The 27,676-nt window shown below is 42.1% G+C and overlaps 3 protein-coding genes across 6 annotated transcripts in view; 2 read left to right on the top strand and 1 right to left on the bottom strand.

Annotated features, from left to right (window-relative positions):
• Window positions 1-12,653, top strand: part of col14a1a (collagen, type XIV, alpha 1a) — a 124,474-nt gene extending 111,821 nt beyond the window's left edge. For 3 of the 4 annotated variants that reach the window (XM_068569296.1, XM_068569297.1, XM_068569295.1), the window contains exons 43-48: window positions 936-971; window positions 2,377-2,443; window positions 2,631-2,822; window positions 5,019-5,096; window positions 6,159-6,314; window positions 10,054-11,269. In XM_068569296.1, coding sequence (XP_068425397.1) covers window positions 936-971; window positions 2,377-2,443; window positions 2,631-2,822; window positions 5,019-5,096; window positions 6,159-6,314; window positions 10,054-10,082 — 558 coding nt within the window. In that variant the 3' untranslated portion in view covers window positions 10,083-11,269. Of the gene's footprint in view, window positions 1-935; window positions 972-2,376; window positions 2,444-2,630; window positions 2,823-5,018; window positions 5,097-6,158; window positions 6,315-10,053 lie in introns of all 4 variants that reach the window. The other variant, XM_068569298.1, reaches the window with a different exon arrangement.
• A 96-nt stretch (window positions 12,654-12,749) lies between these two features.
• On the bottom strand, window positions 12,750-22,931 carry mrpl13 (mitochondrial ribosomal protein L13). The gene is made up of 7 exons (XM_068570113.1): window positions 22,828-22,931; window positions 21,501-21,624; window positions 21,053-21,146; window positions 20,508-20,568; window positions 18,429-18,515; window positions 16,860-16,981; window positions 12,750-13,454 (listed from the first exon to the last, which is right to left on the bottom strand). The coding sequence occupies exons 1-7, from the start codon at window positions 22,852-22,854 to the stop codon at window positions 13,430-13,432; spliced, it is 540 nt and encodes a 179-aa protein (XP_068426214.1). The 5' UTR covers window positions 22,855-22,931; the 3' UTR covers window positions 12,750-13,429.
• A 259-nt stretch (window positions 22,932-23,190) lies between these two features.
• Window positions 23,191-26,896, top strand: dscc1 (DNA replication and sister chromatid cohesion 1). The gene is made up of 9 exons (XM_068570478.1): window positions 23,191-23,482; window positions 23,879-24,047; window positions 24,205-24,339; window positions 24,540-24,630; window positions 24,828-24,966; window positions 25,104-25,156; window positions 25,281-25,435; window positions 26,333-26,481; window positions 26,637-26,896. The coding sequence occupies exons 1-9, from the start codon at window positions 23,313-23,315 to the stop codon at window positions 26,746-26,748; spliced, it is 1,173 nt and encodes a 390-aa protein (XP_068426579.1). The 5' UTR covers window positions 23,191-23,312; the 3' UTR covers window positions 26,749-26,896.
• Window positions 26,897-27,676: the final 780 nt, after the last annotated feature.

Raw genomic sequence — 27,676 nt, 5'->3', positions numbered from 1 at the left:
CCTCGACGCTGAACTTTAAACAGATTCTCCACATACAGGGCGAACAATAGATAGTTTTGATAGTATAATAAATCAGATTTGTATGAGAGATATTACTTTTCCTCTTTCACAATCAGATCCTCACTTTGGCTCCCACACGGTTTGATTTGGTTTCCCCGACGTCCCGCCGATGAGACGTTAGACATTTACATGTCCAGGAAGACTCGGGAGCATCCAGAAGAAGACTTTTACTGCGGAGGCCGGCACGCCAAGTCAGCGGCCGTGTCCGCTGCTGGCGCGGGCTTTTCTATCATCTGCAATACAGCGCGCACACTCGATGACATGTCAGGCGTGCACACACACACTTTCTCATGCTTCTCCATCCATCAACTCACTCAACAACTCAGACATTCAGTCGACGGTCAAGGACACGTTTCCCCCCCAAGACAAACATCTTTTCATTCAAAAGCTGTAACGCCGTCAAACTGATATGTATCATATCTGCACATGGCGCTTTTGGCCAGGAAATACTTTTATTTGCCTCCGGATCGCAGTGCGTTACGCTGTGATGTGCATTGACCGGCTTTTTTTGAGCTTGGCAGCTTTTTGTGTGTGCGCGAGCGTTTGTTATGATCAGATATGCATCTGTGTGTTTTACAGTGTTGGCAGAAGCGAGACACAATCCCATTCCAGCCAAAGAGTTGCACAATGTTTGTGGGCACACAGGCTCTGTGGCTCGTGTGTGTGTGTTGTGTTTCGGACACAAAGCTCCCGGACACAAATTTAAATGCATTTCGTCCGACCACCAGCTGTGAGAGCAGAAAAAAAGTGTGTGTTTGTGTGTGAGATGAAGAGGCGTAAAGCAAAGGAGAGAGATGTATCGAGCTGAGAGACTATTTCTGAGTACACATCCCAGTAAATGATTATCCTCCTTCTGTGCGTTTTGTACGTTTCAGGGTCCTGCTGGTACCAAAGGTGATAAGGGAGAACGAGTAAGTGAATCCACTCACACACACGACAACCGCTGTCTGGAGCAAACGACGTCGCACTGCTCCATTATACAGTGGACGTTATGTTAGTTTGCCGATGTGAAACTCAGACTGTGACTCACTGATCCTTGAAGAAACCAAATTATCCTCCAGTACACATTCACTGTGTCTCGTTTGTTTGTGGCAAATCACATCAGTGTTCACGGTGCAGATTACAGGGTCTGCGTTTCAGCAGCCGGACCGTCACCGCCGACGGCTTCAGAGACACGCAGCTTGAATTGAGCCTGTAATTCCTGTTTCGGCCCAATTTTATGAAACTGTTTCAGGACGCTCGCACCTCGCTGCGGTCAATTTATGTCCGAGTCGACATGAAAGACTTAAGAAAAACATGGCAGGATCTTCTCTCCTCTTTGTTGTGCATTTTGTAAGGTTTTCCCAGTTTGAATATAGCTGGTTATAATCGTGTTAGTATCTCCTAGTGTGCATCCTAAAATCTATTTCACAGGGATTTGAATAGTTAATTTATGAACGGGGGGAAGTAAATGTTTTTTCCTGATATATTTGTGTGATGGACACAGTTATAAGTCACATTATTTATTATAAACATCAGTTTATCTGTGAGACCTTTTTGATGAGTGTCTTTAATCAAACATTTATTCATTAAAACTCCATTAAACTAAAGCAACAAAGGTCTTGTGCCAATTAAACGACTCAGAATCAACATCTTTTCAACTGAATATCATGTTGAAGGGGTAATGACGGGGAACTGAAAAGTTTGGTCAAATCAAATGAACATACTGACTTTACTTCCCCAAAATGGCAGAATGTACCAAAATACTGAATATAGACCCTCCTGAACTTCGAGGTTAGGATTAAAAAACTATCAATTACAATTGAACAGTTAAAGAAAAATCTATTTTGAAATCAACTATAAAGCAAAATGTAATATTCAAAAAACAAAGTACTCAAATAAATATAAAAGAAGCTGTTCTGTTTGAGCCAAAATATAAATATAAGGGACATCTGTGAAATCAAGGTGGTGACACATAAGTGTTAAACACTGAGTGTTTAAGTGACTGTGGTTGTTACTGTTATTTTATACATAAAACAAATATACAACCTTTCTTGTACAATACAACCTTTGCACATTACACCGTATGTATAGTGTTTTTCATATATATGTATGTATCATGTTTTTATATATATGTAAAGTGTTTTCTTCATAGTTTATTTTCTTTCTCCTTCCTATAATAGTGTGTTTTTACTTTAAAAAACTAACTCAGAGCCCTGCGAAAAAAAATCCAATGTGTCTGGACTGTTGGTTTAAGTACAAATGACAAAATAAAAAGCTTTGAACCTTGACCCTTTGTATAATATCCGATATGAGCGCTCCTTGTTTGTTCTTCAGGGTGACGTGCAGTCCCAAGCCGCTGTGCGTGCCATCGCACGGCAAGTGTGTGAGCAGCTCATCCAGAGTGAGTAATATTTACACAATAACACCACAAGTATGAAGTAAAACGTGTCCTCTGACCTCTACTGGCTTTCACCTTGGGTAAAACGTCATGATAAATATTAATAAGTGGAGTTTTTCCCATTTTCTAAAGAGCCAAAAAGCTCATTCTGAATCATTTCTGAACCGTCCTGCGTCTCCGCCTCCTGCAGACCACTTGTCGCGCTATAACTCCGTCCTGAACCAGATCCCCGTCCAGTCGGCGGTGTCGGTGCGAACGGTGCCCGGACCGCCCGGAGAGCCGGGCAGGAGAGGCCTCCCGGGGCCTCAGGGGGAGCAAGGGCCGAGCGGCAGGCCGGGCTTCCCGGGCGCCGGCGGCCAGAACGGACGACCGGGAGAGAGAGGTGAGAGCGAGAGAGGAAGATGTCTGAGGAAGTGTCTCTGAAACGGAGGATTTTACAGGATGCATCGCAGAGATAAAGGAGAAATACACATGATAGTTTCCATACGAATATGTCTTAATCTCTCAGTAATATGCAGACTGATCACGAGCCATCATCACTGGCTTCACGCTATCGTTTGTAGAAAGAAGCGTTAGAAAGAGGGAGGAAACATTTGAGTGATCACTAGACTGCTCTTACTGCAGCGAGCCGGTTACAGTCTGATGGTCGACTAGAAAATAAGATGACAAATAACATGTGGAAAGTTATATTTACATGCAGTATAGGAGTATAGTTCACTAGCACACTGTCTATGTGTTGAGATGAATCCAACAGAGGGGATCAAGGGAAGGAGGGAAAACCTCAAAGACAGGAAGTCAAACACAGGACACAAGAGGCCGAGGACTTCAAAATAAAACAGAAAACCAAATAAACCAAGATCATTACGATTAGACTTGACAATATTATAAACTACTAATACTTCAATGTCTTCAAAAAGCAAAATGAAAGGAGAAAAATATGCTGCATAGTATAAAATGTGTTTCAACAGTCATAAAGTAATACATGTTTCTTTACAACAAGCGTGTCCAGTGTGTGTTTATGAAATAGTTAAATTTGTCACAGTATGTAAAGTGATGAATTTTGGGGTTTTACTGTGAAAAGAGCAGAACATTTATCACAGTTGGAGCTCCTACTTGTCTGCTCGTCTGATGCTGTTCGTGGTCTGGCCTGCTCGGCTGCTCACAGCCGGGGTCAGAGCTCTGCAGGGTTCAGTCCAGGACAGAAGGCAGCACAACGCCGACATCCATGAGGTCATCCCCCTGCCACTAGTCTTTAGTGGAGAAACAGCTTTTATGAGGCTCAGTCTTCATCAGTAAATCATGCAACCCACACGAAAGACCCACATACCGAATGAGCCTGCACACACGGAGGGTTAGGAAAGCTGAGAGCGACTCTCAGGAAATGTCAAGCATGGTTACCTCCCCTTTAGAAGTTCAGACCTTTTGATTCTACCCAATAACATTTACAATGTGCAGCCGCCACACACACACACACACATACACGCATACTTTCTTGTTTTATAGGCTGAACTGAAACCAGAGTAGGCCAAATATTATAAAAGATGTATAGCAGGCTTAAGAAAAGCAGACACGTTATTATTAAGTCAGATGGGCCATGTAAGGCTAATTCCAGAAGGTGGAACAAAGCTGTGATCAGGCTAAACAGATGAAATACGTATCGCCCACGCACAGCATTGGTCTGAATGTAGAGACTATATGGGTCGGTTGGCGGCCATTGAGAGAAAATATTACGGGACGAGGGCCGCCATTGTGGAGAATATTTTATATTTGCGGTAATGTAAGAAAATGTTGTCTAGATCCCCGCTGTGCTTACTTCCTCTTCACCAACGCAGCTGATGAAGGTGGCCATAAAAGCAGCAAATGAAATCTGCAGATCATCAGCTTCCTTTGGTTCCCTGACATTACAGTGCATCCATTAGGTCGTTTTAACAGATGTAATAATCTGTTGTACCGATGTTGGGATAGAAAGTGGTGACATACCCTTCCTAAATACAAAAATCAGAGTAAATGTACTGAATGGCTCTTGTTAATACAATGCAGTAGTGGGTACACAACACTGTTGTAGCTGAGGTGAAGCTACTTTATATACAATTAGGAAATAGTAGTTTCCAAATTAGGAGTTGAGCAACATAACATTAATCTGAGGGGTCCAGAGACAATAAATGAGGGTTTGAAAGAAGAGAAAAATAATCTGTATTCATTTTTATTTAATTTTCTTTTGTAAAATATTAGACTATTCTACATCTGTTGGCCTCAAACTATTATTTAAATAAAACCACGTGAAAGATTCGGAGGAAAATCAGCTAATCTACAAGCAAATAAGGAATTCATTATATATTCATTATACATATATTGTAATCTGTAACGATAGCTATCAGATAAATGTAGTGGAGTGAAAGTGCAGTATTTCCCTCTTAAATGTAGTAGTAAGTATAAACTAGTACCTGGAAAAAAATCAATGGTTGCATAATGATGCATAGTGATAAACGCACATGGAGCTGCATACACACTCAAAAGGGCCGAAGAAAGTTGTGGTTTTGAGTTTCGTGGTTATCTCGTTGTAACTGTGTGTTTCCAGGTCCTTTGGGAGAGAAGGGAGAGAGAGGAAGTCCAGGAGTTGGAAGTCAGGGACCTCGAGGACAACCCGGACCTCCAGGTGAGATACTGAGCAACAGTTCTGAGTTCAAGCTCCACAAACCAACTGAATCCACTCTTTCTAGTCTCGCTGCTCAAATTGTAATTTGGAGGCGCTGCAGCTGCTTCAAAATGAGATTATTTACCACTATTCTGAACATGTCTTTGTGTTGTTTTCAGTCTGCAAACAAGCTAGAGCTGCCATATGAAGAATGTTTTCCCTGGTGTTCCCTCTGTAAACCAAAAGCCCCCCCGCCCCTCCAAAAAAAATCTGATATTGAAACAATATCATGGCACACGAATATTCAATGTGTTGTGGATCTGCGTTCCGCTGTCTGAGAAAAGCAAGCGGACGTTTTGGAGCGTGAATATAATTTGCTGTATTGATTTCCTGTGAGAAGTTTGGGGGTTTTTGTGTTATGAAAATATATGTCAGCGATGGGATTTACTGTTTACTGTTGCGCAATCAATACTCACAGAACAAGCTGACAAAACTCCACAGAAACTTTTCTTTTATCAGATAACTGCTGAAAGAAATTCCCAGACTTCAATATATGAAAAGGGAAATCTTCTCAGAGAGAGAAATGCACGGGGCAATGTTCTCCGTCTCCTTCGCAGTGCTTTTTCTGGAATATTTGTGGGATGACAATTTTAGCTTTTGGCGAATGAAACTCACCTCAAAAATATTGATTTCATATTTCAGCCGACTGCTGAAGTGAGGCCTGATGGAGCGCTTTCTCTTGTGTAAACAGAAAACAGAAGCCTCTGGCTAAAAACGGTGTTATTCCCGCTTCTGCCCTCAGGACATTAACTATTATCTCCATCATCCAGAAATGACAATCATGTATTTTCTGCCATGTTGTCAGAGTGGCAGAGAGAGCAAGGGATTTAGAGAAGATTGAAGAGGTGATATTACAGCGACAGGATGTAGCCTGGCACATTTTCCCGTTTATTTTCCTTCCCTCTCTTCTTTATGCCCTCTCGCCAGGCGTCACACTGGCGGGAGCTGTTTTAATGAATGCGTATTGATGACTGGCTTAATGCGCTCGCCCATCTTCAACACAAGCTTTTTCTCCGCCCTCAGGCCTGCCAGGTGAAGGACGGACAGGCAGCCAGGGTCCACCTGGCCGGCCTGGGAATACGGGAACACCGGGAAGGTCAGGGAATCCAGGTGGCCCAGGGCCAGCTGGCCCGCCAGGCTACTGTGACCAGAACTCCTGTATGGGGTACAACGTCGGAGGTAAACACTTCCCTTCAACCCTCCTTATTTAGCATTGATAAGCAGTACAAGTAAAAGTCGATGTTACAAGCCCGCTCGTACCTTCAGTGGGTGTCCCCGCTGGAGCAAGCTAGCGCTGCTGCTAGCTCCCCGCTGCTGCTGCTGCTGCTGCTGCTGCTGCTGCTGCTCCTGCTGCTGCTACTGCCGCTGCCCGAGTCGGGCATCGAGCCGAGGCTGGTCCTGCTACCTTCGGTGTTGTCGGGGAGCTAGCAGGGAGTTAGAGCTGGCAGGGAGCTAGTAGATAGCTAGCAGGGAGTTAGCAGAGAGCTGGCAGAGAGCTAGCAGGGAGTTAGCAGAGAGCGAGCAGGGAGCTAGTAGAAAGCTAGCAGGAAGTTAGCAGAGAGCGAGCAGGGAGTTGGCAGAGAGCTAGCAGAGAGCTAGCAGGGAGTTAGCAGAGAGCTGGCAGGAAGCTACAGAAGAGCTAGCAGCACCGCTATCTGGCTACAGCGGGAGCTAGCGTGGACACCCACCGAAGTTAGTAGCGGTTTGTAACCCGAACATTTATTATAAAACACTTTAATGTAGTTGTAATGGAAACGTTTGGGTTGTTACATTGCAATATTTTTCTTACTATTATAACGCACCTTTAAAATAATGCATCGCTATAGAATAATTATTGGGAAAATGTATTCTTGTCCCGTATAAAATTTCCTAATGAAGCCTTTACAGAAAACGTAGAGACATTTACATAAAAGCACACATGTGCACATTTAGGTCAGTTAAATAAAGGCAAATTAGGTCAGGCAAATAAAAAATACAATTTTGCCTAAAGTATAAATTTTTTTCGAAAGCAGTCAACCCACAAAGTATGCAAATATTCATGGTTACGACTTCATTTGTGTTCTTTTGAAACAGAGCATTACTTTAATCTTTTACCAGTATAAAACACTGAAATATGAGTTTTACAGTGACAGCCGGCTGTGATGTAGTTATTGTTCTCATAAAGCTCTCAGAGAATCGGATAACGATCTGTATTTTATGGTTGTTTCATCGTGAAGTTTATACATTCATGTCCACACTGATGGATTAAGAAATTAATCACTGACCCAAGTCAGAAAATATGCTGTTACATTCACATTCAGACAGACACACACACACACACACACTCACACACACACACACACACACACACACGCACAACTGAACCCTTTATGGATCCGTTGTCTTGGGGCCATCTCAGCAGGGATATTGCGCCTAACAGCTTCTGACGAGTCATCTTAATGAAATATAATCTGCTAAAAGAAGCTGACGAATGAGACATGACTTCATCCGTCAAACCAGATTTATTTTATTTAAATGGATTCCAGTGAAATGTGAATCTTGCCTATTATTCTCAACCTTCTGGCCTCCCTGCCTACTTTAAATAAAAATGAGTGTGTGCATTGTTCCTTTCACAGCGGCTAGATTTTAAAGGGATAGTTCACTTTACTTGTATTTTTCCTACTTACCCAAATTCATGAAAAAATAATGTTCATATTTATATGTATTCATTTAAAGCTGTGGGTGCAATACCGTTAGACCATATCTCAATTAATATATGTCAAGAGATATAAAAAGTCACAAAAAAGTATGTATAGTAGTCTAGAACAGTATGCCATAAAAATGTCATAAAATATAGTATGCCATTAAAAAACTAATTTAAAAAGTCACAAAAGAAATCCTTTATATTTCAGACATGTGTTTGGAATGACAATCCTGAATCTGTGATTAATATTGTTTACTTTATTGCTGACAGCGCTCGCTAATTATTGTGATCATCTATAATAAGTTACGAAAGATGTCTTGTTGAATTGACATGGATATTAAGCTTTCATAGCACGTTAATCTTCACGTTAATCTCTTTTCCATCATAAAAAGTAAAAGTTTGGGGAATGTGGAGAGCCTTTAACCAAGAAGGGACACTCTTATATCTTCATTCTTCATACCGGCATTTGAGAACCAGTGTGTCTCATGTGTTCAGAGACCGTGACGATTATTAAAAAGCAGGAATGTGAAGCGCCACGACGAGACAAAGCACAAATCTTTTGAGCAAACGCACCCACTCACATCCAGAATGAAGGCGCAGATAATAAACGATGTAAGAGCCTAATATGATCAGAATCCTAACACATTAATTCACTGCCCAACAATGAAGTTAACAGAGAGGAACAGAGCTGGAACAAGTGGTTTCAATAACTGCACATAAAGTCCCTGCACACAAATGCATCTTATTAGAAGATGACAAGAATATAATATCATGGTTATCTACACCTGAATAAACTGAATTTAAAGCTAAAGGCCAAGGACAAGTCAGTGGAAAACATTTTTCTGAAATTAAGAACTTTATTTTAAGATGCACATTCTTCAGAAGGTAGTATTGTATGTTGAACAATTGCCATATAGCATGTTGAAAAAAGAGCCATAGAATAAGCATGTTAAAAAATAGTCAGTGGTGTCCCAAAAAAAGGTCAAAAAATATTATAGTATGTCTCAAAAAACGTAAAAAGTCTGAGTATAGTTTGACGAATAAAACGTCACAAAAAGCTACCGAAAAGTATGTTGAAAAAAGTAAATGTATTATGTCACAAAACAGGTCATGAAAAAGTAATTATATAGCATGACTATAAATAAAATGTCAGAAAAAAGTAATTACAACAACTCTTAGTATAGAATGATATAGTACTGTAAGCAACCCGGTATTACCTTCGGTGGGTGTCTGCTAGCTCCCCGCTGTAGCCAGCTAGCGCTGCTGCTAGCTCTCTACTAGCTCCATGCTAGCTCCCCGATAACCACCGCAAGACCAACCCCAGCTCAACGCCTGAACCGGGCAGCGGGGACGCAGGCAGCGGCAAGCTAGCAGCAGCAGCGGCAAGCTAGCAGCAGAGCGCGAGCAGCAGCAGCGGGGCGCTAGCAGCAGTGCTAGCTCACTACAGCGGGGACACCCACCGAAGGTAGGAGCGGCTTGTAACCCGACTTTTACGGTATGTGAAGTTAATTAAAATGTCATAGCGCAGTAGGTTGAAAAAAAAGTAAAGTATATAAGGTGGTTACTGTTAGCACTGATAGCGCTGTTAGCAAGTTCAGAGCCATTGAAAGGCAATCAAAATGTTCCCAATCTCGAATCTTACACCTTTAAAATGTCACCAAAAGGTCATCGCAGAGCTTGTCCAATAAGATTAAGTGTTTATCTGACATGTGGAGTATACAATGTTGAAATATTGTTCAAAATATGAATTCAAAAGGTCAGACTTTACACGAAAAAAGTCATAAAAAAGGTTGTCATGGATTGTCTAATTATTAAATAAGTCAAAGTATGCAAACGTATGTCACAAAATGTATAATATGTCTCACATTTTACTCACAAGGGATGTTATATGTGGTATTTTCTGTACTCTCTGGTTGTACTACTACATTCTGTGTTGAAAATCAATATTTACACTTTCTCAAGTACTGAAAGAGAAATATAGATTTGACACATTTTCCTTCTTTCCCAAAGTTTTATTTGAATGTCTTAAATATTTATTCTAGCTGAATGTTTGATAAGAACCTTTCAGGGTGTGTGTATCATCTTCCTCCATAACCGCAACCAAACAGTGGAAGTTTTGTCAGAGGATTAACTCTTTGGTGTCGTTGGGTTTTCCTGCTGATATGAGGTGTAAAATCTTCTCTTTTTTTCCTCCTGTGTTCCCCTCCCTCTGTCTCTTTCTCTTCCTGACTGAAGTTCAACAGGACTATGGGAATGATTACTGAGGGAAATTCTTCAACCGTTCCTCCTCTCCTCACCTCCCTCCACTCCTCGCTCTGTGCCCTTCACGTGTGACTAAAAACTGAGAATTTGATAAATGATTCCTTCAAGGCCGCCATATTTCTTGGAATGGATAATTACTCCTGACCCCCGGTGTTTAACCTCTAATCTCTGCAGCAGCGGTTAATACGTTTTGTTTCCTCCAGAAACCTTTTTCCAACCAACACTTTTGCAGAATTTTTTTTTTGAGGCAACTAATTCAACAAACAAATCTGTCAATTCATCGATTTCAAGTTAAAAGCAATTATAGTTGACTATGTTCCCTCATATTTTGAGGATGCTGCAATTTTTGTCAATGTATTATTTGCACCAGATTATCACTTCTTCTTTTTTACATGCAATGCTGAGTCCTTATCATGAATATATTAATTTCCACCATCAGTTAAATAGATAGAATTGAATTGTTAATCTGGCTTCTTTAATATTCGACAGTCTCAGAGACAAAAACAAATTAACTTTCCTTCCCACAAGACCAAACAAAACCCCGTAGCGCTGCTCGATGATCACCGCCACTGTCTCGGTGCCATCTCTCCACAAACACCAGAGTACACGATGGTTTGCTGCTGCAGCCTCTGCTTCAAGATCAAATCTCTCCAAACGCTAATCTCATTTTTCAAAGCCTGATGGATCAACTAAATTGTGATGAATTGCTTTGATGTTGATTTGGGTGCATTCATTACTAAACTCTATCTGTACATCTCATGTACTGTAAACTGGGCAATGGTTTACCCCTAATGTGACCCAGATGGGAAAATGGGGGCTAGAAACCAGATTTTTCTTAAATTCCATTAACCCATTTCCTCATTAACCAAGGCTTTTGGACTCAAACATGCCCGTGCAACTCCTATCCGACTTGTCTTGTGACATCTGAATAGCGCAGTGCCTCGTTATTGCCTTTAAGTGACAGTGGTGGCATTGGAGGCGGGTGTAGTCCCAATGTCGGCCGTCCAACTGTCCTCCATGTGCCCGGCGGTGGTGGTGGTTTTATGTTCGCTACGGTGATCCAGAAACAGTCACTCCCAACTGACTCTGAATATTCCCACCACCTCAGTCCAACCCCTGCCCCACGGCGGCTACCAGCCCAACAATCAGCCGTACAACCCTGCTGCAGTGGCTTACAACAACGACCAAGGAGGCGAAGAAGAGGAGGAGGAGGAGGAGGGAGAAGAAGAAGAGCAGGACCCCTATTACCATGGGTACCCCCCTCAGTACTACCGCAATGGTTACCACTCAAACCCCGCCCACTCTGAAGACACGGAGGTGAGGTCGCCGGGCATTGTCGGGAGGTTTCCCCGCAGCGTAGTCGCGTGAATGAGGAGAGAGGACTCGAGAGGAAGGATGGACTCACCTAAAGTGCTTGAGCCCCGCACGCCACAACACACACACACACTGATATGCAGACATGGAAACAGACACTGACATGCACGCACACACCGTCCCCCATCTGGAACTGTGGTGAGCCCCCCCCACCCCGTTAACCCTCTCCTGGTGTATCCAGTGGTTTTGTCCACCTGGTGAAACAATGTAAATAGCTGTGGACTCTTGTACGATATCTCTGTAAAAGGGGGGTCTGAAAAGTGCCTGATCTATGTTAGCTTCGTCTAGTTGTAATGTAAAAGGTAAGACCTGTTCCCCCCCCCCCCATCTCACAGCTGATTTCAGGACTAAACCCTTCTCTTCGTGTGACGCTGCATGTCTCCTTTGAGCCAAACATTGAGTGCGTAACCAGACACATGCATCTTGTTTTTGGATGTTTGTTACACGCTAGATTATTGTACAATTCAAATGGAGGACGTTGAGCCGGCGACGTGTGTACAGGCTTTTTATAACGACGAATCACGAGTCCATGCCGTCTGTATTTTAGTGTGTCGAGGAATATTGAAATGTTTTTTAAGTGATTTATCTTCGTAAAGTATTGTTTGCTTCTTCCGACCATTACTGGAGTTAATCCCCCCCCAAAAAAATTGACTGTCGAAGCAAGTTTAATATTACCTTAACACTGTGGAAAACAATCAAATGTATTACTTTTACTTAACTTATCATTTCTATTCAGAGAAAATTGAGCTCCCATCACATTTTCCTTCAGTTGGTCAGTTCTGGGTTTTAATAATTGTGGTGAAGACAAAACTGTGTTGTTTTTGTCTTGTGTTGTTTCCCCCGCCGTTTGTGTATTGTTGCTTTGTTGGGCCTGCTCACTGTGGAGGCTGTTTGCTCACTGGTTGACCTCTGACCTCTTGCTGGAAGGAGACTTGCATCCAGTTACGATCAGAAACAGTCAGCTGCTCTCGGTGAAACCAACGAGGACTGAACCACACGCGATAACTTCAGCCTCCTGCACTGCAGACTGGAAACACAAGCACTAAAGAAACTGTGAGCTGGCCCCGGTCTATTTTAGATTTAAAATGTCACGCTTCAACAGATTTAATAAGGAATGTGTCTCACCACAATGCCCCTTAGTACAATATGAACTTATTTATTTTACATTTTGTTTGCTTTTATAACCAATAAATCTGTATTGAGACTATAAAATGTGTTTTCGGTCATTTGTTTAACTTTAACAGAGTTAAAAAGGTTTACAGCGTTTATGTAAAAACACTACTTGACAAGAGCAGGTTTGTTAAATTGTTTATTAGCCAAGTTTACAACTTACATAAACAGAATACACTTTTACAACTCTGGACGTTTGTAACACACTGACGGGACAAAAAGCTCAGGATTTCCCGGCCGACCTGATGGCCCGAGTAGCATCACATCGATCGGTTTGTGGGTTCGCAGTAAAGACCAAAAAGGCAGGATCGGCTGCACCAGATGTCATATTTTATGGGCCGTATCGGCTCATTTAATGGCTGTAGAGAATCAGAGAATAGCCACTTTGTGAAATCTTGAGCTGTTTCTGACTATTTCAGGTCTCCTGTCAAGTGTAATACAACTGACTGAGGTGTGTGTGTGTGTGTGTGTGTGTGTGTGTGTGTGTGTGTGTGTGTGTGTGTGTGTGTGTGTGTAGAGTAGCACAGAGTTTGAGTTGATCATGTCGGCATCTCGGTTATGACTCATGCTTTTTTTTGTCAGGTTCAACTTTGAAGCCAGTTTTCAATTTAAAGCACAAAAAAAGCCAGCGCTGTTTCCTGGATTTAGTTTTTTGTAAAGTTCAACCTGAACAGAGAAAACTTGTCTTGTGTGTCTTAAAACAGATCATATCTCAATGCCAATCTCATAGAAGATGTTAAGTACCAGAACTAGACACGTAATCGAGGATAACCCAAAGTTGTGGTCATGTCGGGCGGCCTGGGTTTCATCTCATCTTGTAGTCTTCAGGTCTGAGGGAGAAAACAACACATTAGTATGAGGAGGGGAAAAAACAATTACAAGGAAAAACATGGAGAGAAAGTGACAGATGAGAAACCATGCAGATCTTATCGGGTTGTTTTTCTTTTTAAAATGAGACCAGACACAGCATCCTCTGGCTTTTTTTTTCTTCTCCCGCTTTTCATTTTGAGCAGAGATTGCAGCATGCAGATATTATCAGGACATGCTGTATTGGTTTTGATACAAAGTAGAAAAATGTTAGCAATTGAAAAAGCTCTGCTATCAACTTCAGCCGGCAGTATGGCTATGGTGTGTGTGTGTGTGTGTGTGTGTGTGTGTGTGTGTGTGTGTGTGTGTGTGTGTGTGTGTGTGTGTGTGTGTGTGTGAGAGAGAGAATATTTTCCTCTGCCCCAAGGTTTTCTGAGAGAATATTAAGTATGTGTTTAATAAAAGGTAACAATTGAATCACCCTCTATGACCTCCACACACACACACGCACACACGCACACACGAACACACGCACACACACACACACACACACACACACACACACACACACACACACACACACACACACATTTGATCAGTGAAATGAATAAGACAGACTGTGAGTGAATATTAACTAGGCTAAGGCCCCTCGCTTAAATAAACCAGGATTAGCTTGACCTTGGTGATCACACGGTGACGGGCCTGAGCGGACGCAGTGATTGGCCGAGGAGATTGGACCAGTAAACAAAAAGAAGTGGCTCATTTATCACACACACTCTGACAGCAGTGCTGAACGTAATGTAGACATGCTGCTGGTGTCTGTACAACACACACACACACACACACACACACACACACACACACACACACACATACACAAACGCGCACACACACAAATAAATGAGAGAATCTAAATGAAGGAAATCCACAAACTGATTTCACTTCATTTATTAAAACCAATGTGGGTTATGTTTTGTTTGAATGTATCTGAGGTCCCAGAGAGGTACCGTTTGTAGCTTTTAAGGGTCAGTGCCCGATGTTACAGAGAACATTATCTCATTACCTGAGAAACATTGTGCATCAAAGCATTGAAATACAACATTCAGACAACTTCAACAGCATTGTATCGCTGTCCAGTTTTAATTTAATTGGGACTATTTATTTCTTGGGAACAAGTGTTTTCTCTGGATTTTCGAGAGTAACCAGGATGTGATTTATAGAGCAATGTGCTGTATTCATTCTCTGGTTCTTAAATACTTTGAGTACCATGAACAGACCTCCGTTCAGACTGTAGGTCTGTGAAAAAACATTCTGCTAATAATAATAATTTCAAACCGAGAATGATTTGCAAATAGCATAATAAACAAAGACATTGCAAACGAAGGAAAGAAACACATAAAAGTTGCATGACTGAGTTCAGTGGGTGAAATAGAAATATGCATTCGGTCTTCCTGAAGAGTCGACGTGTATTGACGGCAGTAACCGCGGTGTTATTGTGTAACACACTGCAATGCAGCGAAAAGTTGAGCCATGAGGTGTAAATCTCTTCCCATGTACCACTTGATCTTTTTTTTTTATTTTTTTTTTTTTTACAAGCTCACCAGCTCTACGCTCGAGTAGGTCAAATATAAAACAAGCAGTGGACTTGAGGGTCGAGCCACAGCTCCTGCAGGATGACATCATCAACCCTGAGCTGGATAAAGAGCTACGAGGCGGATGGCAGGAGGGATGGATGGAAGGGATGGAGGGATTGATTGATTGATTGCCGTTAGTGCTGAGCAGGTGGAAGAGAGAGACCGCCTTCAGTCAGAGAGATATGTCTACTAGGGAAATGCAACAGGAGGACATTATCATGCTCAGAGAACCGGGGGGTCACGATGTCAGTCTCATCTCAAGCCACAAAAATACTTTACTCAGAAAGCCATGAATATGATTATGCCAACCAAAAAACAGATGCTCTGTCACACGCTGAGAAACCGTGTGTGTCCAAACAGGAAGTGGTGGGAAAACAGACTACTTTCCCCAGATGTTTGTGACATTTTACCATTTATATTCAAATCTTGAGCACGACATCTCGACCTGGGAAACACACGGGGAATCTTTGAGATAAAGTTTCTGTTGAGCACGAGCTGAGAGGTCTGCTGCCTTCTAGTGTCATGCTGTGTGATAATAGCACTAAAGCACATGGCCTTCATTTGAATAAGCTTTCAGGGGAGCTCACAATGTAACCATCAGCACACAAAACAACAAACGTCACGAAAAACGTTTTGGGGGGGAAAAAAAGAGACATATTTATGTCCTAGAACAGGAGCTGTATCATACATGCTTTTAACTTAGGAGAATCCATTCTGCTGAGTCAACCGCCAGTCTGTGCATCATGTCACACACACACACACACACACACACACACACACACACACACACACACACACACACACACACACACACACACACACACACACACTGACAGCTCTCTGTTGGCAGCCAACAACACCACAGTCACATGTGTCTTTGTAGTTAGACTGAAAAACGTTGCATCTTAAATTTCCCTTCGCCATTTAATTGAGCTAAACTGTCCACAAAATAAAATGTTGAAGCGTTTGAATTAGCTCCATTCATAGGGAGGTTTTGTAATAAGACCATGAAAATATTGCTGAATAGTGTAAAAATCACCTGCACTGCAGATCAGGTCTGACCAGGACAAGGCTTTATATTAGTTTACAATCCTTCCCCCTCCTCATTATTATAAAGGCTCTCCTCTAAAGGCGAGCGCAGCTCTATGTTTGTAGCCGCTTCATCTGTTCTCAGGTTTTTCTTTTTGCAAAATATGAAATATATATTTGGTATATCTCAGACAGGTTCTCAGTTGTCGTTTACAGATATAACAGCCTGATTGACTGAGATATTCTAAATAACTAAAAGGATTCAGCTCCTGTATCTCAAAGTGCTCAGATCAACATCGCCCCCTTCTGGCTGCTCCACATCAGTACAGAAATAAGCCTGTGTGCGTCTTTGTGTTTGTTTCTCATGATGGGACACATGAAGACATGATTAGCACCTTTGAAAGTCTGTTGGGCAATTTAAAAGAAGCTATTTGTAGGTAAAGGTAGAAGTTAGGGGGTTAGCATTTACCCTAAAAGTTTCCATATAAGTTTCAGTTCAGTCAATTGAATTTGAATAGTACCATTATAGCAACAGAATGAGACGCGGAGGGCGTTTGTGTGTTTTACAGTGCATACTGCATTCCTCTCTTATCTGTATTGAAGTTGATAAGCAGCGACACCTCTGTCTGCACGGCAGTAACAGACGGCGTCTGCACGGCGCTGCACGGCGCTGCACGGCGCTGCACGGCGCTGCACGGCGCTGCACGGCGTGAGCTTGTCTGGGAACCGAATGCACGCGTGTGTTTCGAATGCGTTTCAACATACGGGGTCCACAGCCTGGGGAAAGCGTCGATCTCCTCCTGCGTGTACTCGCTGAGTTTCCTGGGGATTTCTCTGGGCTGCGGCAGCTCCTCCGTCAGGTTGGCACGGATATCGTCTGGCAGATCCTGGAGAGGGGGCAACGGAAAGGACGTTGAAATTAAAGAAAAAATAAAAATAAAAAATGTGGAAGGACAAGAAATGTAGGGAATCGAGACAGAAAAAAATTATCAAAAGGTCTTCGTGTGAAAAAGGAGGAGAGAATAAAGACGAAGGTACTATTCTGCTTTCCAAAAAACTTCAAAACTGCTTTGAATTATGAATGAGACTGCAGACATGCACACGGCTCAGGAAGCCCATCTGCTTGTAATTAGGAATGCGCACCACAATTATGAAGGTGGAAATTAAGATCAAAATAAAACACAGGTACCAAACGTCCCGCGCCCCTAAATTCTGACACCAAACAGCCGATAAAATACATCAGTCAAAAATGTAAATATTTTCTTCCGAGCCTGTAAATTAATGACGGCGTTCTCTTACACGGAAACAAATTACATCCAGTTCATATTTGGGCGCGCCGCCCGGGTCACTTAACGGGCCTGTCGAGGACTTTTTTTTGGTTTCAATTTATTTCCGGAGCTGTGATGTGTGAAGCTGCTGCTTCTCGCCGACCTCCTTTTAAAAACAATCACAGTTAAATGCTACCAAGTGCCTGCAGATCACTGCATCGATGACGCAATGCAGGACGAGGAGACGTGTTATTACACCGATAACTGCATGGAAACATCCCGCTACACAACTAGCAGTTGCTCGTCCACACCTCCGGCACACAGGGAGCCACATGAGCAGCACCTGCAGCTAATGGCCATGCAGCAAAGAAAAGTCTTTTACTTATTGCTCTATTGTTTCTCACTAAACTTCTCTTTAGGTGCTAAATGCTCCACGATGTTCACCTGCTCGTCGCTGGCTGTGCTGTTTAGTGCTAAGCAGGCAGCACACTGTGGGCTTTAATGAGGTTTTTTAACTAAAAACAACTCCTCGCTGCCACTCAGGATGCTGATGAGAGCAAAACTGTAACACTGCAGGTTGTAAAACTCTGTACGACTGACGCAAACTGAGCCGGGGGTTCATTCTCTGTGGGTTTGTCACTTTGAGAGAGACCATCTTTCAACTAAACACAGCCTTTTGACCCATTGTTTATGTAAAACATGTTGACTAATACAGATTTAATTTACATAAGAGACCGAAAACTGCTGCGGAGGCAACCTGACAAGCAGCGGGCAACACTTTAATCCCATCTAATTGTCCAGCATCTCAAAGCACACGGACCTGCTGAGCCCACGCAGGTGAAGAGGCAGATTTTTACTAATTATATGAACAGCTTTTCAAAAAGCACCATGAAGGAGGCGGGGAGGAATTCTTCTGTGTCAATAATCTGCAAAGCGATCTCGGTGCATCGCTCCGAATAAAGTGCCCACTTTCTGATCATCCTCAACAAGCTGGGAGAGAGAGAGAGAGAAAGAGGGAGAGAGAGAGAGAGAGAGAGATGAGGAAATATGGACAAACTAGACTCACGTCATCAGGGAAGAGGTGTAGTCGCTGCATCATGGTGCGGCGGGCCAGATTCCTTGGCAGCATGCCGTAAACCGCCAACTTCACAATCTGGTGGAGGAGAAGCACATTGAAAAAGTTGACATTCAATCAGCGCGGAGGTCTCTTCTAAAATAATTGGGGTAAAAAGCCAGTGTAATGTCTGTACGGTAGAAACCGTACAGACTGTTTTTCTCCACGTTTTCTTACATTTTGCTTCCAAGACTATGTTTCTCAATTTGTGAATTGGACTTGGAGAGAGTTCCTGGACGGAGACGTTGGACAGAAAGATTGGACAGAGATGTTGGACAGAGGCCGTGCTGACAAATCGGTTCTCCTTCTCCTCTCACCAAGCCCCCAATCTTCACGTTAACTAAACCCCCATTAGGACACACGTCTGCTCAGTGGCTGAACTGAAAACCTGCGTCGGCAAAGCACCGACATCTCTGCCGCTTTTGCAAGCGACAGATTGGAAACCAGTTTACGTCATTCACATACGTTTAGCGTTTCCCACGGGACACTGGATTGTTAAATCACCTACAAAAGCCTCCAAACCGTTCATGCATCTCTCTCTCTCGCTCTCTCTCTCTCTACTGCAGCTGACATGTTTAATGACTCTGAACAGCCTTGTGATTTTTGTGCAATATCCAATCACTCCTGACCTGTGGAGCTCAGTATTCAGGTTAAACAGCCCTCTTGTTAGTCTGAATGGGATTTAAGCATGTCATATAAATACAGATCGAGCCAGCAAAGGGTCAAACCAATGTCTAAACACTGGCCTGATGCAACAATGCACAAAAATGACAATAGTGATAGTCTGAGAGAGCTCACACAATGCATGTGATGACTTAATGGGATCATGGTTCACTCATTTCACAAACACCGTATCTTCATCTGTGGTCCAAACTAACATAATGTTAATGCTAGTGTGTGTGAATATGCAGCTCAAAATATTAAAAAAATATATTTTACTGAATCGCACCTACGCTGTAAAACATAACTTGACTTCAAAAGGACAAGGTGAGCGTTACATAAATCTGTCAAGGTCACCAGCAGTTCTGCACTTCAACATGTCACCGGAACAAACAGTCCATCCTCTCAGTGTGAGCAGTTTGTTTACAGCCTAACGTTAACGTTCAGGCTTCAAACATCATGCAGGTAATGTTCCTCTGTGAAGATCATCTTACTAAACAAAACGCGCAAGTATCAAAAACTTATCAAATAGCTAATTTTCTGCAATAATCCAAAATGCAAATGGGAAAAATCCCATTAGGTACCAGTGGACGGTGAGTCGAGGTGAAGTAAAGGACAGTGTCCATGTGCAGGGTAATGAAGAACAGGTAACCCAGTGACATTTAGTGGAGCCCCATGGCACTGAGGAATGGGCTATTATCAAGCTTTAGCCACACACACACCCACACCCACACACACACACACACCCACACACACACACACACAGAGTACCCCTCAGGGAATCATCATGTGATTTGTTAACAACGACAAAAACACGCAAATTAACCAGATTCATCCTTTCGGCTCAGGAGTTGTTGTTTCTCTCTCTGGCGGCAAAAAAAAAATGCACGTTTTGAAACGCAGACGTCAACGGTTAGCGGCTCTTCAGCTGCAGTATGTAGGTCACATCAAGCGCCGAATGTAATTATCGCCGCGTACGTCGAGTCCCTAACCCTGAAACCATGAATATGCAACACAAGCGAAGCCCCGGGAGATCTCCTTGAACTGACATTCTTGTACCGAGTTTGAGAACGCAGCAACCGCACCGGCAGTTTAAATTCACTGATGTTTAATCCCCGGTTCTCTGCACTCTACATTAATATGCATGAGCTCCACATATGAAGGGATAAATGCCAAAGCACCAAACACCTGCTCTTCACCAGATGTGGCAGACAAAGAAGTGACACTAATCTCAAATAATCTGGGGTAAATCATATATGGAGAATATTAAAAAACTTATGGTGTGTACGGAATGTGGCAGTGGCGTAGCGGAGATTTTAGAATCTGAATAATAATGACGCAAAATTGAGAATATTGATGATTGACACTTACAGCACGCGGGTCCTTATGGTGCAGCTGAACAGCTGTGACCTGTTTGAATCCACCTGGATACCTTGAGAGAAAAGAACAAGCTCAGTCAGTCCTGGGCTCTAGGAACATGAATCACATGATGTGAGAACACTGAGATCCTCTAAAACTCCTCTGGGTTACAGCTATTAAATATATATTGAAAATAAACTGAAGTATAATATCTCCTACTAAACACAATTGATGAATATATTTAATAACCTTTGGTTTTTAAATCTGGATCTCCAATTAAATGTTTTTTCTCTTTTAAACAAAGAAGATTTGAGTATATTTTCACATATTTTTTGCAGTTTATTAGAGTATCTAAAACCTTAGAGAAATATGAACCAACGGTAAAGCATAAAGTACTATGCAGAGGAACATTGTGAGCATATCATAGAGAGTATGAATTGATCAGATTGTCCTTTTCTGAGTTCATAAGCACTGAAGAACAAAGACAAATTGGAAACACCAGAAAAAGAGACGGGGAAAGCAAAGTATCTTATGTTTGTATAAAAGTATGCACTTACCCCGTGTGTGATGAGTAGACTTTCTGCTCCCATTTGTTTCCAGAGAAAGCGATGTGTTTGGTGTTTATAAGTACTACATGGTCGCCACAGTCACCTGCCAAGATGTGCAGAAAACGTCAATTTCCAGGATTATTGTAAAAATTCAACAACAACAAAAAGTACTTGACTCTAATTCAACAGAGGAACAGACAAGCTGGTATGTTGATGAGAACAACAAGAGTATTCTGAGATTATCTATTTAAGTGTAATCTCTACTGCCATCGTGTGGCTGTTCCATTCCACAACAACCGCAAACTGAGATAAGATTCATAATTGAAGAAAAAAAGTAGTTTACACATAGCGTAAGGGTTATGCTTACGTCAGACAGCTACTCATGACTTGACGTGTGTGTGTGTGTGTGTGTGTGTGTGTGTGTGTGTGTCCTTAACCAGAAGGGACTTCTACTCACTCGTTGGGTGGTAGATAGGCTTGTGTTTCCCCTGTAATCTAACAGAACACATGGACGCGATCTTCCCAGGAGGCTGCATTCTGGCATCGATCAGGAACCAGGAACGAGCAAAAGTTGCCCATTGCTGAAAGAAGAATGAGACAAAAGAAATTGTGGAGTTATAAATATCATTATGACATATAAACTGACTTTGATGTCACTTTTCTCCAAAACTGAACAGTAAAATCTCATGGCCATACACATGCACATAGCAAAGGTCAGTCTGAACAAGACTGCATTGTAATTTTACTTTACAAATGTGAGCATCTGTTTTTACAGCAGTTTGAATATTGGATATTGTGAGATTATGAATATCATTATGTCATTGAAGCTGACTTTGAAGTCACTTTTCTCCAAAACTGTACTGTAAAATCTCATGGCCATACACATGTGCATGGAAGAGGTCAGCATGAACAAGGCTGCATTGTAATTTCACTTTACAAGTTTAAGGATCTGTTTTATAGCCCTTTGAATATTGGAAATTGTGAAGTTATGAATATCATTATTACATGTAAGCTGACTTTGAAGTCACTCTTCTCCAAACCTGTACTGTAAAATCTCAAGGGCATACACATGTGCATGGAAGAGCTCAGCATGAAGAAGGCTGCATTGTAATTTTACTACACAAATTTAAGAATCTGTTTTTATAGCTCTTTGAATATTGGGATATTTGGAAAATCACGTTTGAATGCTTTTTGTGCCATCTAAGCCACCGTAGACCACCATACAGAACCACCGGTCTTTTATTGTCATGCGTGCGGCTCACTTGACCGCAGTTGTTCTGAATACTGTTTCTACTTTGAGTCAATGATGACCTGCTTCAGACAAAGCGTAACCATCTACCTGCTCAGTTGACATTTGTTCACTTTTCCTATAAAAATAGAAAGACCAATAGATACAGTCTATATTATCTGTGATGTTTGTCCTGCATATATAATAGGATTAAATAATTACAATGTAGCTTAAGTTATTGAGAGAGAGGAGGGTGATATATGAAAGTTTACCGAGGCTGACCACAATATTTGTTATAACTCTTCTTGCTAAAATAATATCGTATAGGGTTATACAAACGTGACAATCCACTAGTTACATTACTAACTAACGTTGACTGTTACAATAACAGCCACAACCATATCTCTCACACACACACACACACACACACACCGCGGCTGTTAGCAAACCCACGATAGCTAACCGGATATTTAAGCCTTAAATGAATCTAAAATCAAACAACGTTTGAATTGTGATGTACAAATCTGAAAATGCAATAAATAATCTGTACGGTTACCTGGGCAGATCTGGAGAAACTTGACATATTGATGAAACTACCAGCACATCCTTAAAACATTTGACCCTCAATTCGTGAGCAACGGTCCGGTCCGTCTGGTAAATTGTCTCGGTTGAAACAAGATGTAAGACTTCACGCTTCCTATGTCACGGGTTCATCCATATCTAGCTCATGTAGCACAATGTACCGCGAGTCCATAACTGCACACAAGCTAAAGCCTATTACAACTCACCACAATCTTTAAATAATTGCTCGAAGATAATTATTTTTGGATTTATTTTGTTCCTTTCTAATCCTTGTTTCTACCCGGTCCTACTTTGACGTCGCACCTCAACGTCGTTCCCAAACTTCCTTCCCATCAGAAAAAAGAGAGCGGGGAAATTTGACAGTCGCCCACTATTGCCACAAAGTAACGTAGTTTATGACATTTATGTTTTGAGTTTGTTCACTAACATTTATCGATCTCGCCCGCCATCTGACCCAGAATGAGAACTTTAGAGGAGGTTCAGGCCACTCTGCAGATCGCCAAGCTGCAAGAGGAAGATCTGCAGAAAACAATTCACTGCCTGTCTTTTGGGGAAAACGTTTCATCTGGAGACTATTGCCTCATGGAGCTGGATGACACCCTGTGCAAACATATCGAAGCTGGACAAAGGTAACGTCTTAGAATAGTGTGAATGAATGATGTGCTGAAACAACACGGCTATTGTTAAAGGTTTAAATTACTGTATTATTATCTTCAAAATTGTCATCTTACAACAATCCTAAACCCAAAAGTTACTTAAATTATTATGACTGTTTTTTTGTAAATTGACTATCAGATAAACTAAGAATTTCAGCAGGACTATTCATAATTGTAGAACCTGGTAGGAGCACATTGTCTGGAAACTACTGTCCTCATCTTTTTATCTTCTGTAACCTAAATGATTCATGTGAAGATCATTAACATTGATGTCCAGTGGCTCAAGAGGCATGATCAAGATGGATGTAAACATATGTCATTGAAATTGATCAAACATAACTAACAATTATTTCCCCTTTTCTCCCCCAGTCTAGTGATCCGAGGGGATACGGATGAGCGTGCAGTGCTCTGTAGCGGGGACAAGACCTACGATCTCAAAATAGCCGACACGTCCAACTTGCTGCTGTTTGTACCTGAAGGCCGAACGCCAGACCAGCTGACCGACAGCCAGGAAAGCGCTCACGTGGTGCACACGCAGGTATGGAAATGACACACTCACAGGTTTGCAATGTGTAATGTGCACGAGATGCTGTGACACCCACAGAGACAGACAGAACCTACTGTTTACATATGTGCATAGTGGTTAATTGCAATTATGACTCCTATAAACTAACAGTCTTCTACTTCTGTTGTAGATCTGGGGATTTTGCAACAGCTACTGGGAACTAAAGAAACAGCGTCCTAAACTGAAGAAACTGAAGAAGATCTTGATGGAGAATCCGTATGAAGGACCAGCTTTAGGGGGGCAACAGGAGAATACAGAAAACAGAGTAAATGCATATTTCTACAGTGAAGTAACTTATACTGTACTATAGCTCTGTGCATACAGGTACAGAGCTTATTTGAACTCAATTGCTTTAAAGAAAATTGAAAACTGAGTACAGCACTAAAATAACCTTGACATAATTGACTGTTTCTATCTTGCGTGGTCCCCTCTTTAGTTAGTTCGTGTGTGTTCCTCTGTTCCCAGTACACGATGCAGGATCTGTTGAACAGGATCCAGAGCAGCGAAGAGGAGCTGAAGACACAGCTGGAGGCCATCCATGCCTGTCAGATAGATGGTAAACCATTACATGTTTTAATAATAACATGTTTAATAATTGTCAACCATCGTCATGATAGAGCTCTTGGGCGGTACGTTACAGGGAAGATGCTCTCATTAAATATAATGTATCTATTCTTAGCTGTACTATTGTAAATGTAGATAACCGAACAGATGATCACCGGGTGTTCAGAGAGCGTCTTCTGTGTCTTTCAGGCTACTGGCGTGTGCTGGACTTTGACTATGAGATGAAGCTGCTCGGTCACGTTACTCAGCTGGTGGATTCTGAGTCGTGGTCCTTCAACAAGGTTCCCCTTCGGAGCAGTGTGGAGGAGTTGGCTCCACTGGAGCCCAAGTAAGTTAATGATAATGATCATCAGGCTCAAGCAACAGGAAAAAAAACAAATGAGGTTACACTGAGCTTCTGTGCATCTATTATTAGACTTAACAAACGTCTCAGCAAGGTTCCACCGCTTCTTTTCTCTCTCACAGAGAGATGATCGAGCACTGTCTGGACTGCTACGGGAAGCGCTTTACTGAAAATGGTAAAGGAAACTCAACTGACAGTTCTTAAGCTTATATTCGTACATTTCTCGTAGAATCAACACAACGATATCCACATGAAACTACGCAGCACTAACATCTCTGGTTCCTTCTTCCTCTGTGTAGACGACGTGTTTTATGCTCTGCGTGAGGACAAAGTGTGCCGGGCAACGGCGTTACTGCTGCTGCACAACGCTGTGAAGTTCAACCTGAGAGAGTTTCAAGAGGTGTGGCAGCAGAGCGTCCCGGAGGGCATGAGCACGAGACTGGACCAACTCAAGGTGAGCCCGTCTCTCTCTCGCATGCTTATTTAATCCTGTTTTACTTACTTTGGAAGGGAAGCGATAGTCATTTCACCACCGTCTCACACTTCAAACACGTCTTCCTCTCATGAAAGCAGCTTCGCACCATTTCTGGTATAAAATCAGTCCATGCATTCTTCACAAAGGTCAAATAAGTTGATTTAACGTGTTGTCACTTGTGGGAATCTTAACAAAGCAATGTCCGTGTCCTTGTTAACCCCCTGTTAGTAGCTGTAAAGTCACAAAACGGCCGCAGCTTCTTCTTTTTTCTGTCGGCGGACTATTTTGAAGGCAGAGGCTTCCCTGGAGGGAAGATGTTTCTGCATCCGGGTCGTAGAGCACCAGCAGAGGCTGATCCAACAATGTTTTCCAATAGAACAAGTAACTTCTCTATTTTTGAACCGAACAACAGTTGTTTTTTTTACCAAAACATCTTCCCAATGTGTCAGAGCTTTGTTTTGCAGTGCTTTCTGTTGCGGATTCTGATTCCTCAGGTCCTAACCTTTCCAAAAAAGGTGTGATATTAGTATGTGGGATGTTGTTAAGGCCCTGAACCATGGCGTTGGATAAACTTGGGGACCGCTCAAGGACAAATTTTTGGTATGCTGGATGTTGTAAAAAATTAATATATACAAAAAATCTGGAAAAATTATATGAAATAACACAAGTATTAGAACTCATTTGGGATTCATACGACCACTTGAACAAGAGGTACAGACCCATATATGGGCCTATGGTTTCCAAAAGGTAGTAACATCGTAAAGTGCGATGGCTTCAGACTCAGTCGAGACCAGATGTAGTCTCACAGCAGCCTCAGATGATCATGCTCTTAAATTAAAAAGTGACTTAATGCAGCTGTTTTCATCTATTTTCCAGAGTGTGGCCCTGGTGGACCGCGCCTCCCGCCCAGAGACCATCTGCCTGCTGCGGGTGGAGGATCTCTCAGAAGACACGCTGGAGCGCTTCAACCACCTCTTCACAATCCGACAGAAATGGACGGAGGATGACATCACGCCGTACATACAGTAAGAGTCGTCTATTCAGGTCTTTGCGTCTTATTAGACGCAAAAGAGCAGCATTTAAATGTCAAAATGAATAAATGCATGTTGATAATACGACAGAAACAAAACGTTCTTTAGCCGTCTGATAGATTACAAAGTGTAACGCTTCCTCCCGTCAGGGATCTGTGTGGAGAGAAACAGACCACCGGAGCGCTACTCACCAAATACGCTCGATCCTCCATGCAAAACGGGATCAAGGTCTTCAACTCCAGACGGCCCGTAGCCACGTGAACATGTGCACTGAAGAGTAATTCATCTACATTTAGAGAACGTGGCCGGTTTTGTTTATTCCCACAGAGACTTTTTCAACTGTCAAAAATATTTGTACTTAGCTGGCCTTAAACATGCCTTGTTAGCGTTGTCTGTTAACCACTTAACATTCAAATGTTCAAAAGTTTAAAACCAAAGTTCATCTTTATTTTGTCTGTAAAAAGAAAAAAAAAATGTTGGCAATAAAATGAGTTTTCACAATCACGTCAGGGTTTTTTTTTCCTTTTCTTGGATTGTATTTATTTGACCTGAGTTGGTCAATTTTTTTCAACTTTTTTTCATTTCCAACAGGAAAATGAAAACACAACCACATAACGTGACGATGCGCTGCACAGGTTGTCCACAAGGGGGAGCCCTGCGCCGATATATTCAGTAAGATCTCCACCAGGCGAACAGACCGGTGGTGCTGGCTCACATCCAGCTGCTGTTTGTTGTGAACTGCATTCAAACGCCAATGACTTGTTGCCCAGAAAACAAGAGATCATTACCAGAATCACATGAACACGTGACTAATAAGTCGTGTTGAGTCACTGACGAGCTTCATGTCCTCAGGCTGTTGAACACCAGCAGCTTTCTGCAGACTGGATCCCGTCTCAGTCATAAACACAGATGAAACAATTATCCTCCTGGCGGAAAACATAAAATGAAGACTTTAAATGAGAATATTTTCTTCTTTACTTTGTCTTCTATGACAGTAAACTGACTGATAGACGATTGATGATGTCACAATTTGTCTGGTCATTTGTTGCTATTTCTGTCTTGACTGAACAACCTCAGAAAAATCTGTGGATTAATCCATAATTTATCTTCTTTTGTTTGTTTTTTCGTGAAGAAAAATATCCAGAAAGTGCAGAGTTCACTGTTTTAAATCATTCTTGGCTTGACTGAC

This window comes from Clinocottus analis, unplaced genomic scaffold (assembly GCF_023055335.1).
Source record: "Clinocottus analis isolate CAN_PGR_092001 unplaced genomic scaffold, fCliAna1.0.p SCAF_9, whole genome shotgun sequence".
NCBI classification, from domain to species: domain Eukaryota; kingdom Metazoa; phylum Chordata; class Actinopteri; order Perciformes; family Cottidae; genus Clinocottus; species Clinocottus analis.
This window is presented reverse-complemented; position numbering and strand designations above follow the sequence as displayed.

Coding starts and splice junctions, on each gene's coding strand:
- mrpl13 (XM_068570113.1), bottom strand. CDS start 22,854: ATGTCAAGTTTCTCCAGATCTGCCCAG. Junction 21,625..22,827: donor GTTTCTCCAGATCTGCCCAG/GTAACCGTACAG, acceptor TTCTTCTTTCAG/CAATGGGCAACTTTTGCTCG. Junction 18,516..20,507: donor ACCATAAGGACCCGCGTGCT/GTAAGTGTCAAT, acceptor CTCCTCCACCAG/ATTGTGAAGTTGGCGGTTTA.
- dscc1 (XM_068570478.1), top strand. CDS start 23,313: ATGAGAACTTTAGAGGAGGTTCAGGCCACTCTGCAGATCGCCAAGCTG. Junction 24,048..24,204: donor CTCACGTGGTGCACACGCAG/GTATGGAAATGA, acceptor CTTCTGTTGTAG/ATCTGGGGATTTTGCAACAG. Junction 24,631..24,827: donor CCATGCCTGTCAGATAGATG/GTAAACCATTAC, acceptor TGTGTCTTTCAG/GCTACTGGCGTGTGCTGGAC.